This window comes from Megascapheus bottae, chromosome 3 (genome assembly GCF_031878675.1).
Source record: "Megascapheus bottae isolate mThoBot1 chromosome 3, mThoBot2.hap1, whole genome shotgun sequence".
In the NCBI taxonomy this organism is placed as follows: domain Eukaryota; kingdom Metazoa; phylum Chordata; class Mammalia; order Rodentia; family Geomyidae; genus Megascapheus; species Megascapheus bottae.
In genome coordinates this window covers 5,093,442-5,109,333 of record NC_143511.1, presented here as the reverse complement: position 1 = coordinate 5,109,333, position 15,892 = coordinate 5,093,442, and the positions used below count along the sequence as shown (strand labels likewise).

Genomic DNA, 15,892 nt, shown 5'->3' with positions numbered 1-15,892 from the left:
TTTAACCACTAGGCCAAACTCCCGGCCCTGATTTACAATTTTTTAAAATTAACTTATTATTTTAAAAGTGCCTAGTGGTGGAGTGCTTGCCTAGCCTACACAAAGCTCTAGGTTTGATTCTTCAATACCACGTGCACAGAAAAAACTGGAAATCATGCTGTGGCTCAAATGGTAATGCTAGCCTTGAGCACAGAGAGGCCCAGATCCCGAGTTCAAGACCCAGGACTGCAAGCAATAAATAAACAGCCAGCCAGCCAGCCAGCCATCCTATCCTGCCAGGAGGGAAGTTGTTAAGAGTAAAAAAAATTATTTCAGCCAAAGTCCAGCCCAGATTCAAATTCTAGAAATAAGGCTCTTTTAGCTGGTACAAGAAGGTGAATCACTTAATTTCTCCAAACTTGAGAGTTTTATTTCCATAAGGGGGAAATGACTGTTTTGATGTCCTGAAATGGGTATAATTTCTTATAAAGTTGTAAGGATCAAATGAGAAAATGTATGTATAGAAAGAGTTCAGTAAGTGCCAACCGTTGATAATAAGGACAATAACTGCCTAGACTAACTCATTCCAATAGTAATCAAACATTAACAATAATAAACACTTTTTACTAATCTCTCCAACACTAGACTATTTTCTGTGCATTTTGTTTCTTTCAAGATCTATTATAGTGTACACAATCAGTCATGATGTGTTTGAATGTTATATATGTACATTATTAAAATTTCCAGCAAATAGAGTATTGATTTATGTTGCTCTTAAAATGGAATTTGTCCTTACAAGGTTTAACGTCAGTGTTGTTTATGTATTCTGAATTGTTTCAAATATGTTGTGTGTATAGAATAGTGAAGATTAGGGATTTGGGGGGAGTTTTTTTTGCTCTTAACAAGTAATCATTAGTTTGATTCTAACATGTTGTATAATTATATCATAATTTAACTTCAGTGATAGAAAAATTACCAGTTTTGAAATTTAACTTCAGTAATAGAATAATTACCAGTTTTAATAATTTGTATTGCTGTGAATTTATAAAAGGAAAAAAGTGTTCAAGTGTGTCTTTTATTATTCAGCATTTAAATGTTAGCTATATATGCCATAGCAATGAAATCTTGATTGCATGGTTAGAAAAAACATAGAATAGGAAATGTAAGATCTTTACTTCAGTAAGACTGGACCAGATTATTGTTATTTCACCATAATGGCAACATCTGCCAGGGAAATTAAAACAAAATTTCCTCCCTGAGGAGAGTCAGCCTGCTCCAGCTCAAGCTGTGTATATACAGAGAATGCCAGGAAATTCTGACATATTATTGGAACAAACACTTAAAAAAGGTCTTGTATTTTTTGTGTTTTAGCAACTTCACTGTGTGGTGGTGGGAAGTGAAAATGCCAAGCGATATTTTGAAGCCGTTCAAGGATCAAAAGAACACCGAGGAGAGCTTTTTGGGATCCATAACCTCTTCAAGCTAAGATCCCAAGGGTCTTGTCTTACAAAGGACATCCTAGAGGTGTGAAATTGTTCCCTAACTTTTTAAGTGACATTTCAAATGCAGTTTTAGCTCTCAGGAAATTTGAAATATAATTGTTCAGACCTTTTCAGAAAATTTAAAAAATTTTTCCTAATCAAAAACAACGATGTTCAGAGTTCAGGAAATTGATTATTTTACTTCTAAACTGCAGTTTTCCTGCGTGCAACTATAAATAATGCACAAACAATTACAAATGCTTATATAGGCTGGTGTGACCTCCATGCCATTTTCAGACTGTCAGAGTCAGTTAGGTTGAAAACAGTTGTTGAAGTCAAGAAGTGAAAAAAAATAAGATTTTCCTAAATAAATAGAACTGTAAAATATCCTTTGATTGGAAGTTACCAAATACTCCCTGAGATGTACTCTCATATCTCAGAGATTTTTGTTTTCTCTTTCCAATAAAAATTCCACACCAACGTTTCAGACACCGTTGTGTTCATCCTCAGCATGTAGATGTTTCTTTTTCTTCAAATGAAATATTTATCTTTTTTATGTATATTTATATATGTACATATAAATTATATAAATATTTAACATATTTATATCTTTTGAGCTTTTTAATGTATCAATACTAAGGATATTAACCTATGTTCTAATTGATATTAATATGGGTATCAGAGTCCTCTTGTTTTGCCAGTCCTGGGCCTTGAACTTAGGGCCTGAGCACTGGCCTTGGGCTTTCTCAAGGCTAAGATCTCTACCTCTTAAGCTACAGTACCACTTCTGGCTTTTTTTTCCTTATGTATGTGGTACCAAGGAATCGAACCCTGGTCTTCATTCATGCTACATGAGCACTCTATCATCAGGCCAAACTCCCAGCCCCTATCTATTATTTAAATAAGGAAACAGTCTCAGAGAACTTCAGGCTGCTTCCCTTGACTTCTAGGCCTTTGCAGTAAAAACCTTAATGTATTTTAGTCTGTAAATGAGGGAAAGAAAGTTGAAGAAACTGTGTTCAAGAAAAATGGATCCCTGGGGCCAGGAGTTTGGCCCAGTGGTTAAAGTGCTTGCCTAGCATGCGTGAAGACCCGGGTTTGATTCCTCGGTACCACATACATAGAAAAAAGCCAGAAGTGGTGCTGAGGCTCAAGTGGTAGAGCTCTAGCCTTGAGAAAGTCCAAGGACAGTGCTCAGGCCCTGAGGTCAAGCCCAGGACTGGCAAAAAAAGTTAAATAAATAAATAAAATAGCAACTTCCTTTAAAAAAAAAAAAAAAAAAAAGAAAAATAGATCCCTTTCCTTGGAACTTAGCCTTAATAGGAAGGTTATAAAATAAACATGAAATATTAGTAATTATATACTAAGTAAATTCAGTGGTAGTAGAATGATCACTGATAGATGTGAAAGAAGGTAGATAATACCTATATTCTGTAAACGTTCCTTTCCAGAATCTGATGTCTACTGCTGAGTTCTTTGTAGTGACTGCATTCAGTTCTGAATTGAATGGCCCATGGAAGTCCTCCTTTTTCATTTTTCTGTGGCTTAAGATGCTGTTCGTTTCATGATGTTTATCCCTATTCCTCATTCCCATAGTTTTGTTTGTCTTCCATTTCTGTTCCTCATCTCCAGAAGCCACTTGCTTCTCAAAGGACTACTTGACATGTCTGTATTCATATGTGTAACTTAAAATCAATATCTACCAGAATACAAGCATTATACTATTTGTCCTGTTTTGTGCTATATTTAATACAGTTTAGTTCTTTATTAGAATAGCCATGTATTCCTTCGTTCCACAATTAAGACAAAATGGAACAAGAAGTTATAAGTATGTCTCATTGGTAGGACTAGCTACATCTTGCTTTGTTTGTGGTAAAATGTGCTTAACTCCTTGCTAGGCATACATTGTTATTCAGCTATTTAAAATTTGAGTTAAAATTGTTCATATGTCATTAATGAGAACTAAATTGTTCAGACAGCTTAGATTCATGCTGTCTTTGACCAAAAGATATTTTGAACTATTAGTATTGTAAATCCTGTACAAGGGGAGACTTTTAAAGTACATTAAGATGTAATAACATTTAAATCTATGAAACACTTCTAATAATTTCTGGGACAGTTTAGTTCCATTTTGTGTTGACCTCTTCTATGGTTTCCCTTTAGACATTAGAAATACATATTTCATAAATATTTACTGATTATAAAGCTGGCATAAAAACATAAAATAGACAATCATATATATAAGACCTTTACATTCTATTTGAAAGAGACAAGTAATAAACAGAATACGGTTCTAAGATAAAAACAGAGCAGAGAAAGGAAATAGTTTTAAAGAAAAAAATGTTATTTTAAGTGGGTGGCCAAAGAATCCCTCACTATGAATTCCAATTTGCCTACTGAAAGAGATGAGGGCAGAAGGTGCATGTTAGACAGAGGAAACTAATACTAAGTCCCTGAGAGAGGGGCATGACTTCACAACCTCTGGGAAGTCAACATGGCTGCAGTAAATAAGAGAGCAGAAGGTGAGATGGGAAAGCTGACAGAGAGGTTAGCTAGGAATCTTGGCTTTTCACTTTGAGTGAAGCAAAACAATTGGAGGATTGTGACCAGAGCAGTGACTGGCTGATTTATATTAACTTGACAATGGAGAATTAGATAATAGAAAAGTAGAAGCAAGAAGCCAATTAGGAGAATACTGCAACAGTCTACCTGCAATATCATGATTTGGGTAATAATAAGAGGTGTCATAAGAAGTGCCTGGATTCTGTCTGTATTAGGCGGGTAGAAGGAAACTTCTTGGTGGATAATATCCAGGACATGAGAAAACAGAAAGAAGTTAAGGATGGTTCTAAGGCATTTAGTTTAAGCAACTGAAAATAGAATTTTCCAGAGTTTCAACTTGAGCATTTCTAGTACTGTCAGTTCTTTCTCATACAGCCATTTAGCTTCTGCTGTAGCAAATAAGGGTAATATTAGGGAAAAAGCCCTCTGTTCCCTGAAAGCCATAGCCTCTAGGTCTGAGGAATAGACAACTTCAGGCAATTTAGGCTGTTTATCCTTCTCTAAGGTCCTATAAAAGAGACGCTCATTCATGGCCATGGATTAAGGTGGCTGGAACTTGCTTTTGATATGTATTGGTATTCATAAATTGGGCATTTGTAACTCTGGTGATGGTAGATTTCACTTGTTCTCTCAACAAATACAGATTTAGAAAGAGGTGATTTCCTTCTGAAGGAGAATTTAATAATTGAAAATATAAACCACCAGATAATTCTGCTAAATGATACACCAGAAGATTTTCCTGTTGCTTTTTTGTGGTACTGGGAATTGAATTCAGCTCTTTGCAATTGCCACACAGCCATTCTACCACCTGAGCCATGCCCACCATCATTTTGGCCTTTGTCATTATTTTTTTTTTTAATCAGACTAACTTAGACTGAAATCCACCTGTTTACATTTCCCAAGTATCTAGGATGACAGGTATGCATATCAGTATGCAGCTATTGATTGAGATTGAGTCTCATGCTTATGCCCAACGTGAGCTCAGGCCATAATCCTCCTATTTCCCACCTCCCTAGTAATTAGATGACAAGCATGAGCCTCTGGTGTCCAGCCTCCAAAAGTTTTAAAGTCCAAATTATATCCTTAAAGATGTAGCATACCTGGTACATAATTATGATAGTGTTTTTACTTTCATATTAGGGTAAACCTCTTCATTTTGATGTCTCCCATACCTGAAGTATCAGTAAAAATTTCAGTGAGTATGAACAATACATTGGTGATATAGGCCAGAATAGCAAATATTCAATGTCTAATATTTGTGGTGTTTGAAATATTTCTAGCTTGGCCTTCCTGTAATTATTCTGCAGTAATGACTATTGTAGATAAAATTCTTAGGTAAATATATATCTTTTCCACTCTTCACCATACTGATAATTGCAATAGAGTTGACTATGAAGTATTACAATTTCTCTACACCTAAAAAAAAAGGTAAACTTTAGGATAAGAATCATGATTGTTTTTAATTATTTTTAAGCATGATCAGTGTTTAAAATGTTATCAACGTTATCAGTATTCAAGAAGTAATGTACCCACTACCCGATGAATATAACTGTAACCCCTCTATACAATACCCTGACAATAAAATACAATTAACAAAAACTTTTTGAGTAGCTCAATTACCAAACAAAAAATACCATTAAGAATGTTAAAGCAGCCAAGCATAATGTCTCCTACCTGCAATGTAGGTTACTTAGAAGACTTGAGACTAACAGCGAAAAAGATCACAAGACCTCTTTTCAACTAGTAAAACACTGAATATAGTGTATAGTGGTATATTCTACCTTCCCATCTACAATATGGTATAAATAGGAGAATTACAGTGAGGCCAGCCTAAGTGAAATGCTAAATCATATTCAAAAAGTAATGAAAGCAAAATGGGCTGAGGGTGTGCTCACGTGGTAGAGAACTTGCTTAGCAGTACCTTGCGCTTAGATCCTAGTATTGCTCCCTTCACTCCCCCACCCAAAAAAAAAAGTTAAAACAAGCAGCACTGAGTTTCCCTTTCTTAGGTCCAAAATTCAGCCTGTCATTTTGCTACTGTTGAGCTAATTGTTTTCAAATACACACAAACATATATACAGCTGCACTTTTTTACAATAATGCTTGCTTTCTCTCTTTTGGGAATCACAGAGAGAAGGCCAAGTGGAAGCAGGGATCATATCAGCCACCACATGGTTGAAAGAGGGGCCTCCAGCATACAAAATAGAAACTGTAAGTACTTTGAATTGTAGCCCACCTGTCTGGGAAACATACTCTAACAATTTTTAGTTTCTTTTCCTTTTTCCTTCAGTTTTTATGTGCAAAAGGAAAAGTGGGTTTTTTTGTTGTTGTTTTCTGAAAAATCAAGGAAACAGAGGACAATGAATAAAGTTAAAATGATTTAATATTCATATCATAGGAACAAATTCATGAACGATTGATCATGAGGCATTTACATCTAAAGCGAGCAATAACTATGCCAAACTGCAAATTTAAAATTAAATGATCCATATATGTGACCCAAATTAAATGGAAAAATAGCTTTCAATGTGTATCTAAGATTAAGTCCAAATATAAAAATAGATTTCTAAGTCTAAGCAGATTGTTTGATTTTGAGTACTAGGTAGTTATCTTTTCAGGAGTTTCTCATCTCACATACCATGAAATCTACAGCCTTTTCAGAGGTAAAAAATATATTTGGAGGGGCCGGGAGTTTGGCCTAGTGGTAGAGTGCTTGCCTAGCATGCACGAAGACCCGGGTTCGATTCCTCGATACCACATACATAGAAAAAAGCTGGAAGTGGGGCTGAGGCTCAAATGGTAGAGCTCTAACCTTGAGAAAGTCCAAGGACAGTGCTCAGGCCCTGAGCTCAAGCCCAGGACTGGCAAAAAAAAAATATGTATATATATATATATATATATATATATATATATATATATATATGGAAGGTTTTCATGTTACTGTTGATGGTAGTGTTTCTTGCTTGTTTTCAGAGACTTACTATAAATGTATCCCAACTGGAAGATCTTGAATCTAGGGACAAACATTTTTACAATTGAGAAAATATTTGAATATCAAATGTGGCAGATGTACCGATAGTTTCCAAAATAATTTACCTATAAAGCCTCAGGGGGGTTTTTGTTTTGTTTTGTTTTGGGAGGATTTTTTGGGGGGAAGGGGGTGGATCATAGGGCTTGATCTCAGCCTAGGTGCTGTCCCTGAGCTCTTCAGCTCAAGGCTACCATCCTACCCTTGGGCCTAGGCATTGTCCCTGAGCTCTTCAGCTCAAGGCTACTGCCCTACCCCTGAACCAAGTCCCACTTACGTTTTCTAGAGGTTAATTGGAGATAAGAGTCTTAGGTCCTTTTGTGCCTGGGATGGCTCTGAACCTTGATCTTCAGATCTCAGCCTCCTGAGTAGCTAGGATTATAGGTGTGAATCACTGCACCCGGCTTAAAGCCTCAATTTTGAACAACTGAAGAATATATTTAAATCTGATCAATGCAAAAATGATTAAAGGTTGGATTTTAATTTATAGCAAATTTTACTTCAGAATTGTCTTAATTTCTTTTTTTTTTTTTTTTTTTTTGCCAGTCCTGGGCTTGAACTCAGGGCCTGAGCACTGTCCTTGGACTTTCTCAAGGCTAGAGCTCTACCACTTGAGCCTCAGCACCACTTCCGGCTTTTTTCTATGTATGTGGTACCGAGGAATCGAACCCGGGTCTTCGTGCATGCTAGGCAAGCACTTTAACCACTAGGCCAAACTCCCAGCCAGAATTGTCTTAATTTCTAGTGATCAATATTTTATTGAGTTTAATGTTTTTAGTCAACTCGAGCCATTTTATACTTATTTTGTTAACTCCTATAAGTTCTTATTGTTCTTAAAGCATTATTGGAATTATTTTTTGGACCTCAGAAAACTCTAATAGGTTGTGTGCTTTTTACTTCTGAGGCTAAAATTATGGCTGCTTTCATCATAGAAACTTAACTGACACCATTCAAATAACTTGGACCCTTGGTACCATAGTTTAAACTTCCATTTATTTTAGAAAAGTGAGTATTGAAAAAAAGAAAAGACTATACCAAACAGCGATAAATGTTTATTAAATGTACTTTTAGATAACATCAAGTGACATACTGTGTCTGAATTTTCAGTTCATTGTCTTCAGTACCTTCCATGTCATTATCCTGACATTCTCTAATATTTTTGTAATTGCTTCTTCTATAGCTCAGAGAGTCTGACTGTCAAGAACGCAAAGAGCCAGAACATCCCGCAGAGCCACTGGCAGCAGAAGTGTGTGATCTGTGCAGTGACTTTAGTGATGAAGAATCCATGGGAACCTCAACAATGAGGACTGATAAACACAAAGCATCCGATTCAAATAAAGCTTCAGGCTCTTCAGGACAGCTCACCTTACTCCAGTGTGGTTTCTCTAAACTGTTTGAAGCTAGATGTGAAGCTCCCGAGGACAGCGATGGGAATACTGCCTCTGGTGGTGGAAGTTCTGATGAGCAGCCAACACTCCTCTCAGCAGGTGCCAAAGATGCTGCTTGTCAGAAAACTCAGCATTCTGTTTCTGCTTCAAAACACCAGAACTTAGGAACCATCCTAAATCCACAGGAAAATTGTAGTTTCAAAGAAAGCAAGATTTTAGAACAGAACATTTCTTCTGAGTCCGATGATGAGAAAAACTTTCAAACTATAGATGGGCATAATTGCCTTTTACAGAATGGCACAGAATCAGAGGACAGTGATGTGATCTTTCCTACACAATATAAAACTCAAAGATTCCCTAACAATCGTGTAAGGTTTCAGCCATTCCTGGGTGGATCTGAAGATTCTGAATCGGAAAACCCTGTAAAAATCAGAAATAGTCATAATGATAAAAAGAAAGGTAACAGGGGAAATGGATCAAGTTCAAAAACCTTAAATGGGAAAAACATGACCCTGAGATGTATTATAGAAAGAAAAGACACTAGTGATATTAGTGATGAATCTGATGACATTGACATTTCCTCTAATTCAGGAGTAAGAAAGAAGAGAGCTACTAGTTCATTTAAGTTAAAGAAGGAAAATAAAAGGGAACTTGACTACTTTTCTAAAGCAATAAAGAAAACAAACCATCAGCTTGCACCAGATGAAGATCATAACTCTCAACTTATTGAGGACTTTTCATCCTCAGATGATGAGTTACCTGCCAGCTACTTGTGTCTTACCAAACAGAGCCACAGAGAAAAAACTATAATAGACAAAGTCACTATCTCTTCAAAACTGCTTAGCCGTAAGAAAAATAGTACTTTCATACCAAGAAAAGCAGTGACATTTTCAAATGAGGACTTTGTCACTCAAGAACATATGTGTGAATCCATGGATAAAATTTTAGGTAAACTACAAATATTCTATGAAAATTTTAATTACTTTATACAAGCAAATAGTTCTTTTAGAGACTGTTAAATTAGCTCTAAAACTGAAAGAGCTACATTGAGATCCAAATAAGGAAGGAGGTGAGGGACAGGATAAAGAGGAGGCCATCCATATCAAGATAGCTTTGCCCTCTTCCCCCATGTTCTTCATGTCTCATCCCAATTACACTACCTTTCTGCCCATAAATACCAATTATTCTGACATCCACAGTAATTCGCTATTGATAGTGTTACTTTTTTTTTTTTTTTTTTTTGCCAGTCCTCGGCTTGGGCTCAGGGCCTAAGCACTGTCTTTGGGATTTCTACTTACTTATTTATTTATTTATTTATTTATTTATTAATATTTTTTATTGTAATTAATAAAAGGGTTACATGATATTTGCCAGATAGAAGGTGCATTAATTCACATACATTGATACCCTTTCATATGTCTTGGTACCCATTTCCCTCCCCCCCATCCTCACCCTTCGTCTTGTTTTCCCCCCTTCCCTATCCAATTTCAAATAACCAAATACAAATATATCCAATATATCAGATAACAAAGTGAGATACTGTAACAATATAAGATAACCAAGGGACAGCAAAAGAGATGAGAGATAACATAGTACATTAAGGACAACAATCATTCGTTATATGGCTTTTGTTTCAATATCCTGGAGGTCCTTTCAATTAGCTTCATACTATATGGCCTTATGTATCAAGGTTTTGCTCTGTTGCAGATCTCTGCTAGTAGAGCCCAAGGTTTCTACTGATTATGACTAATGAGGGAAACCATTGAGTCTAAGTTCCTTTGAGTCTGGCTTACTTCACTTAATATGATTTTTCTAAGTCTTTCTATTTCCTAACAAATGGATCGATGTCATTTTTTCTGACAGCAGCATAGAATTCCATTGTGTACAAATACTACAACTTGTTGATCCACTCATCAACTGAGGGACATCTAGGTTGGCTCCATATCTTTGCTATGGTGAATAATGCTGCAATGAACATTGTTGTGCTAGTGGATTTAGTATGCCCTAGTTTATGGATGGTTGGGTAAATGTCAAGTAGTGGAATTGCAGGGTCATAGGGGAGCTCTATGTTTAGCCTTTTGAGGCACTGGCATACTGCTTTCCATAGTGGTTGAACAAGTTTGCACTCCCACCAACAGTGTAGTAGTGGCCACATCCCCTCCAGCACCTGTTGTTATTAGTTTTTCTGATCCTGGCCATTCTAACTGGAGTGAGGTGGAATCTTAGAGTTGTTTTGATTTGCATTTCTTTTATGACCAGAGATGTTGAGCATTTCTTCATGTGTCTATAGGCCATTTTTGTTTCTTCTTCAGAGAAGACTCTCTTTAAGTCTTTGGCCCATTTTTTAATGGGATGGTTGTTACTTTGGAGGTTAGTTTTGGAGTGATTCAATTTTTTGAGCTGTTGATATATTTTAGATATGAGGCCTTTGTCCATTGTATGGTTGGTGAAGATCTTCTCCCACTCTGTAGGCTTCCTAATTAATTTACTAGCTATGTCCTTTGCCATACAAAAGCTCTAAGGCTAGAGCTCTACCACTTGAGCCACAATACCACTTCTGGCTTTTTTTTTTCTATGTATGTGGTACCGAGGAATCAAACCCAGGTCTTCGAGCATGCTAGGCAAGCACTCTACCACCACTAGGCCAAACTCTCTGGCCCTAATAGTGCTATGGTGTTATCACACAAATGTGTATCCCTAGATACTAACAACTGTGAACTATTGTCTTTGCTTTCAATAAAGCCTTATATTTTACCTGTTATTATAGTGCTTTTACATGTCCCTTCATCTCCCTCAACATGAGCTAGCAGAATACCTCACCAGATTCAGCTGTGGACCTCCGGGTGATCCTGATCTTTGCACCAAATTCCTATTGCTACATAGTAGTACATGTAGTTACTACATACTGCTGCTGTTTCCTTATTCCATACTCAAAACCTGGCTCCATGCAGTGGGCAGCTCTTGGGGGATTGTCCCACTTGCTTTACCTTAGGAATGATGTTTTGTTGTCAAGTTAACCATGTTGTTTTGATTTTGCTATCTAGTTGCTGTTTGCATGGGGGAATTCAGAAGGATTGAAAAATTGATCCTTGCTTAGAATCTGTTTAATGATATAAGAATTAGTTGTGCCTTCCCCAATGCTAAATGATACAAAGGAAGCTGAAGCTGACTTTAAAACAGAAAACAAACAAGGATATTTTGTTGGAGTAATGTTTTTTTTTTTTTTTTTTTCCCAGTTCTGGGGGGTTGACCTCAGGGCCGTGGACACTTTTTTTTGTCAAGGCTAGCATGCTGCCACTTGAGCCACAGTGTCACTTCCAGTTTTTTCTGTGTATGTGGTTCTGAGGAATCGTACCCAGGGCTTCCTGCATGCTAGGTGAGCACAGTACCACGAAGGCCACGTTCCCAGCCCCAGAGGAATGTTAATTCTTATATTTCGTTTATTTATATACCACTCTTTCTTTACAGTTAATAATAGTATCACTGACTGGGCACTGGTGGCTCACACCTGTAATCTTAGCTACTCAGGAGGCTGAGTTCTGAGGATGTGCATGAGTCTATGAGACTCTTCTCTCTAATTAACCAGGAGAAAACCAGAAGTGATGCTGTGGCTCAAATGTTTGAGCTATAGCCTTGAGCTAAAAAGCCCACTACTGACAATAATAATAATAATAATAATAATAATAATAATATCCTCACTGGTAGAGAACGTACGTAGTACACACAGTCCCTGGGTTTGATCTCTACCATAGTATATGAAAACCTTAAAAAAGCTCATTTTAATGGGTACTTTGGTACTATTATAACCAAGTGTTAGACTGCCCTTTGGTTTCTTTATCACAATGAGATTTTTGGATTGAGTATGTATAAATTTAAAAAATAATAGTGTTGAACAAATACTATATTGAATAATATATAAAATAATGTATTAAATCACAAGACAAACTAAATTTTCTATCAGAGAATGCTTTTAGATGGTTTTCAAAATGTGCCTACTGTTTTTAAAATCTAAGGAAAATGTCCTGCTTATTCTTTTAATCATATGAAACAATGTCTTGTGTTTGCATGATTAAAAACTTTAGGATGAGAGAAGTTCAGAGCTGAAACAATATAAGTGTTGGGGATTATACTGGAGAGCCATTGCTAGAACTACTTGAGGGAACTTTAGCACACATCAGTTCTATTCTTGCCTACTTATTTATGACCACAATTTCAGAATAAAAGCCATAAGATACATTTTTTACATTTCCTAAAAAGCTCCCAACATTGACATTCTCTGGGCATATGTGCTAAAAGGACAAAACTAAGGAAAGCCAACCAAATGAAAACTTCCCTCATCTTAAACCCCATGTTTACCTCCTATCGCTGAGATCGGGTCCAAATTTAAAGGAAATTAGGCTAACACCATTTCCTCAATTAGAACCTTTGAAATTGATCAAGGGAATAAATTCATAGAGAGAATTCTTCACTGTGACTTTCTCAAGGATTCTCAAATGGGGAAAAACATTTCCACATTATTCTAGACTAACATATTTGAACTCTCTTTTCAATGTTGTTGTGGGGTTTTTTTAGGATATACTTAATATAAAAATTAGGCAAGTGCCAGGGTCCTATAATCCTACCTATTCAGGAGGTTGAGACAAAAGTTCACTGGACACCATATCCAAAATAATGATGAAAAGGCAGGGTTGGCATGACTCCATGTTCTAACATCAGCCTGGGGAGTGTGAGGCCCTAAGTTTAAACCCTAGTGTTACCCCCTCTCTTAAGATTATTTTTCTTGAGGATTAAAAATAAAGCATATTTAGGTGTGACACACACCTGCAGTTTGCAGGCTGAAGAAGGAATATCTCAGATTTGAGGTCAGCCTGGACCACAGAATGATACATTATATGCCGTCTCAAAGCAAGCATAAACTGTTAACTGTAATATTGATCATTTTTAAGGTATTCATAGAACCATATTGCTTAATGGTGATAAATCACCTAATAAACATCCATTACTTTCTAGATGGTGTTCAGGAAGTGGCTTACATTCACTCAAACCAAAATGTGATTGGATCTAGCAAAGCTGAAAATTGTATGAGCCGATGGGCAGCCCATGATGTATTTGAGCTGAAGCAGTTTTCCCAGCTCCCTGCTAACATAGCCGTTTGCAGTTCTAAGGTAAGAAAAAGATAGCGTAATATTGTTTACCCAGTATCATAATTTAATTTTGTCTCATTCACACAAATTTCTCCTTAAGTTTAATGTTACAAGAAGCTACAATAAAAAACTTACAAGTAAGAGTGAAAAAAACAAAACACCATTGGAGAACTATAATCGTACAATGCTTCAAGGACAAATCTAGATCTAAAAATAAGTACTAATACTGAATTTCTTAATATTTCCCTTTAAAAATAAACCTATGACCTCAAAATGCAAAAGAATCTGGAGAATTGGGCAGTTGAGTCAAAAGCAAAACTACTTCTCTGCTCATGTGGAAAGGGAAAGTGTATGATTAGATTTCCTCAGAATTTCTCAAAGCCAGGTGCTGATGGCTCAGACCTGTAATCTCAGCTACTCAGAAGGTTGAGATCTAAGGATCTTGGTTCATAGCCAGCCTCCCTAGTAGCTAGGATTAAAGGCATGAGCCACAGGTACCTGATTGGCTTAAAGATAATTTAAAAATGAAATAATAATCACTTCATATGGTCTTTACCCATTTATTATTTGTAGAAACAAAACATTATGTAAATAGGAAATGTTTATTTGTTTATAGTCACTTTCACTACATTCATCAGAGGTTTTTAAGTTTTTTTTTTTTCCTTTGGCATTTTACTCCTTTTTTTTTTTTTTTTTTTTCTTTTCCTCAGTTGTGGTGCTTAAACTCAGGACCTAGGTGCTGTCCCTGAGCTATTTTGCTTAAGGCTAGAACTCTGCTTACCACTTTGAGCCACAGTGCTACTTTCATTTTCTGGCAATTAATTGGGGTTAAGAATCTCATGGACTTTTCTGCCAGGGCTGATTTTGCACCACAATCCTCAGATCTCAGCCTTCTGAGTAGTTAGGATTATAGGCATAAGCCACCGGTGCCCAGCTGACATTTTAGTCTTTATTAATTCCCAAGAGCTAAAAAATGAGAAGTGGTTTTACCATTACTTTATTGGGGAGATTTTAAGGTACATGATATTTTGCTTTAATTTAATATTACTTTTAAGAACATCATTTATTTGTGCAACAGCTAGTTCAACAAAGGTTTTGAATCATTTTAACAGTGAAATAAGTATAAAGTGAAATCCATGATGAGAAGAAATAAAAGGTAGACTGGAAGTTCAAGGCTGAGAGGAATTTAGAACACAGACTTAATGATACATTAAGGTACTTGATTATCAGGACACATTTTTGAATTTTCTGGAGGACAGAAACAAAGTAAACCACTTATTTAGTTATTCTCTACAAGTGGATATAGAAATGTATGTGGGCATTTGGGGCAGACACAATGACTGAGAGCCCAACTGGCATTCATGTCTGGAGGCTGGAATGCCTAATGACTGTCTGGACCAAAGGAAGAATGGGGAGCGGGGGAGCAAGCTTGACGTGCAAAGAATTGTTCCATGCCAAAGACCATCACACCCTGCTGAGAAACAGTAAGTTAACTTGTTGTCCTTCAGGGGCGAACAGACATGTACCAGTGCTTTCATAGGGAGGAAAGCTTTTCTGAACACTTCATTTGAAGGAAATTTGTCACCTGGGTTTTTAAGTGGGAAACACTAAAGGATCTGTGAAAAGTCAGTTGTCTTCCTCTGAGGAAGTATGATAGACTTTTAAAAACTCTACTTTTTGAGCATTTTTAATGTAATACAAAAGCCTATTGCTAAATTATAGCATAAGCATTTTTTCATGTCCCAAGTATCTTGCTTGATAATTATTTGATCAAGGAATGTGCCACTCTATCAGCTCTCCTGGTAGACAAGAACTTTCTGCAGTTTGCCTGCCTTGTGAGAGCCATCTGAAAAAAGGCAGAAGTGTATTGAGCTTTTTAGAAAGTTGCATTTTTAGGACAAAATATATTAGAATCTTCCAAACAAAAATCAGCTCTTATTAGTCTTTTATTTATTTTTTTCCATATATTATTATTGTAATTAATAGAAGGGTTACATGATATTTGCCAGATAGATGGTGCATTAATTCCCATACCTTGATACCCTTTCACATGTCTTGGTCCCCATTTCCCTCCCCCCCACCCCCACCCCTCATCTTGTTTTCCCCCCTTCCCTATCCAATTTCAGATAACCAAATACAAATATATCCGATATATCAGGTAACAAAGTGAGATAGTGTAACAATATGAGATAACCAAGGGACAGCAAAAGTGATGAGAGATAACATAGTACCTTAAGAACAACAATCATTCATTATATGGTTTATGTTTACATCATATTTTAAATGACAAGTTTAACAAGAGTTCAAGGA

At 36.4% G+C, this 15,892-nt stretch overlaps 1 protein-coding gene across 2 annotated transcripts in view; it reads left to right on the top strand.

The window, feature by feature from the left end:
• The window catches only part of Ercc6l2 (ERCC excision repair 6 like 2), an 82,381-nt gene that overhangs the window by 45,182 nt on the left and 21,307 nt on the right, over positions 1-15,892 (top strand). For both annotated transcript variants that reach the window (XM_090329490.1, XM_090329491.1), the window contains exons 14-17: positions 1,351-1,503; positions 6,153-6,233; positions 8,231-9,386; positions 13,449-13,603. In XM_090329490.1, the coding sequence (XP_090185616.1) occupies positions 1,351-1,503; positions 6,153-6,233; positions 8,231-9,386; positions 13,449-13,603 (1,545 nt within the window). The remainder of the gene's footprint in view (positions 1-1,350; positions 1,504-6,152; positions 6,234-8,230; positions 9,387-13,448; positions 13,604-15,892) is intronic.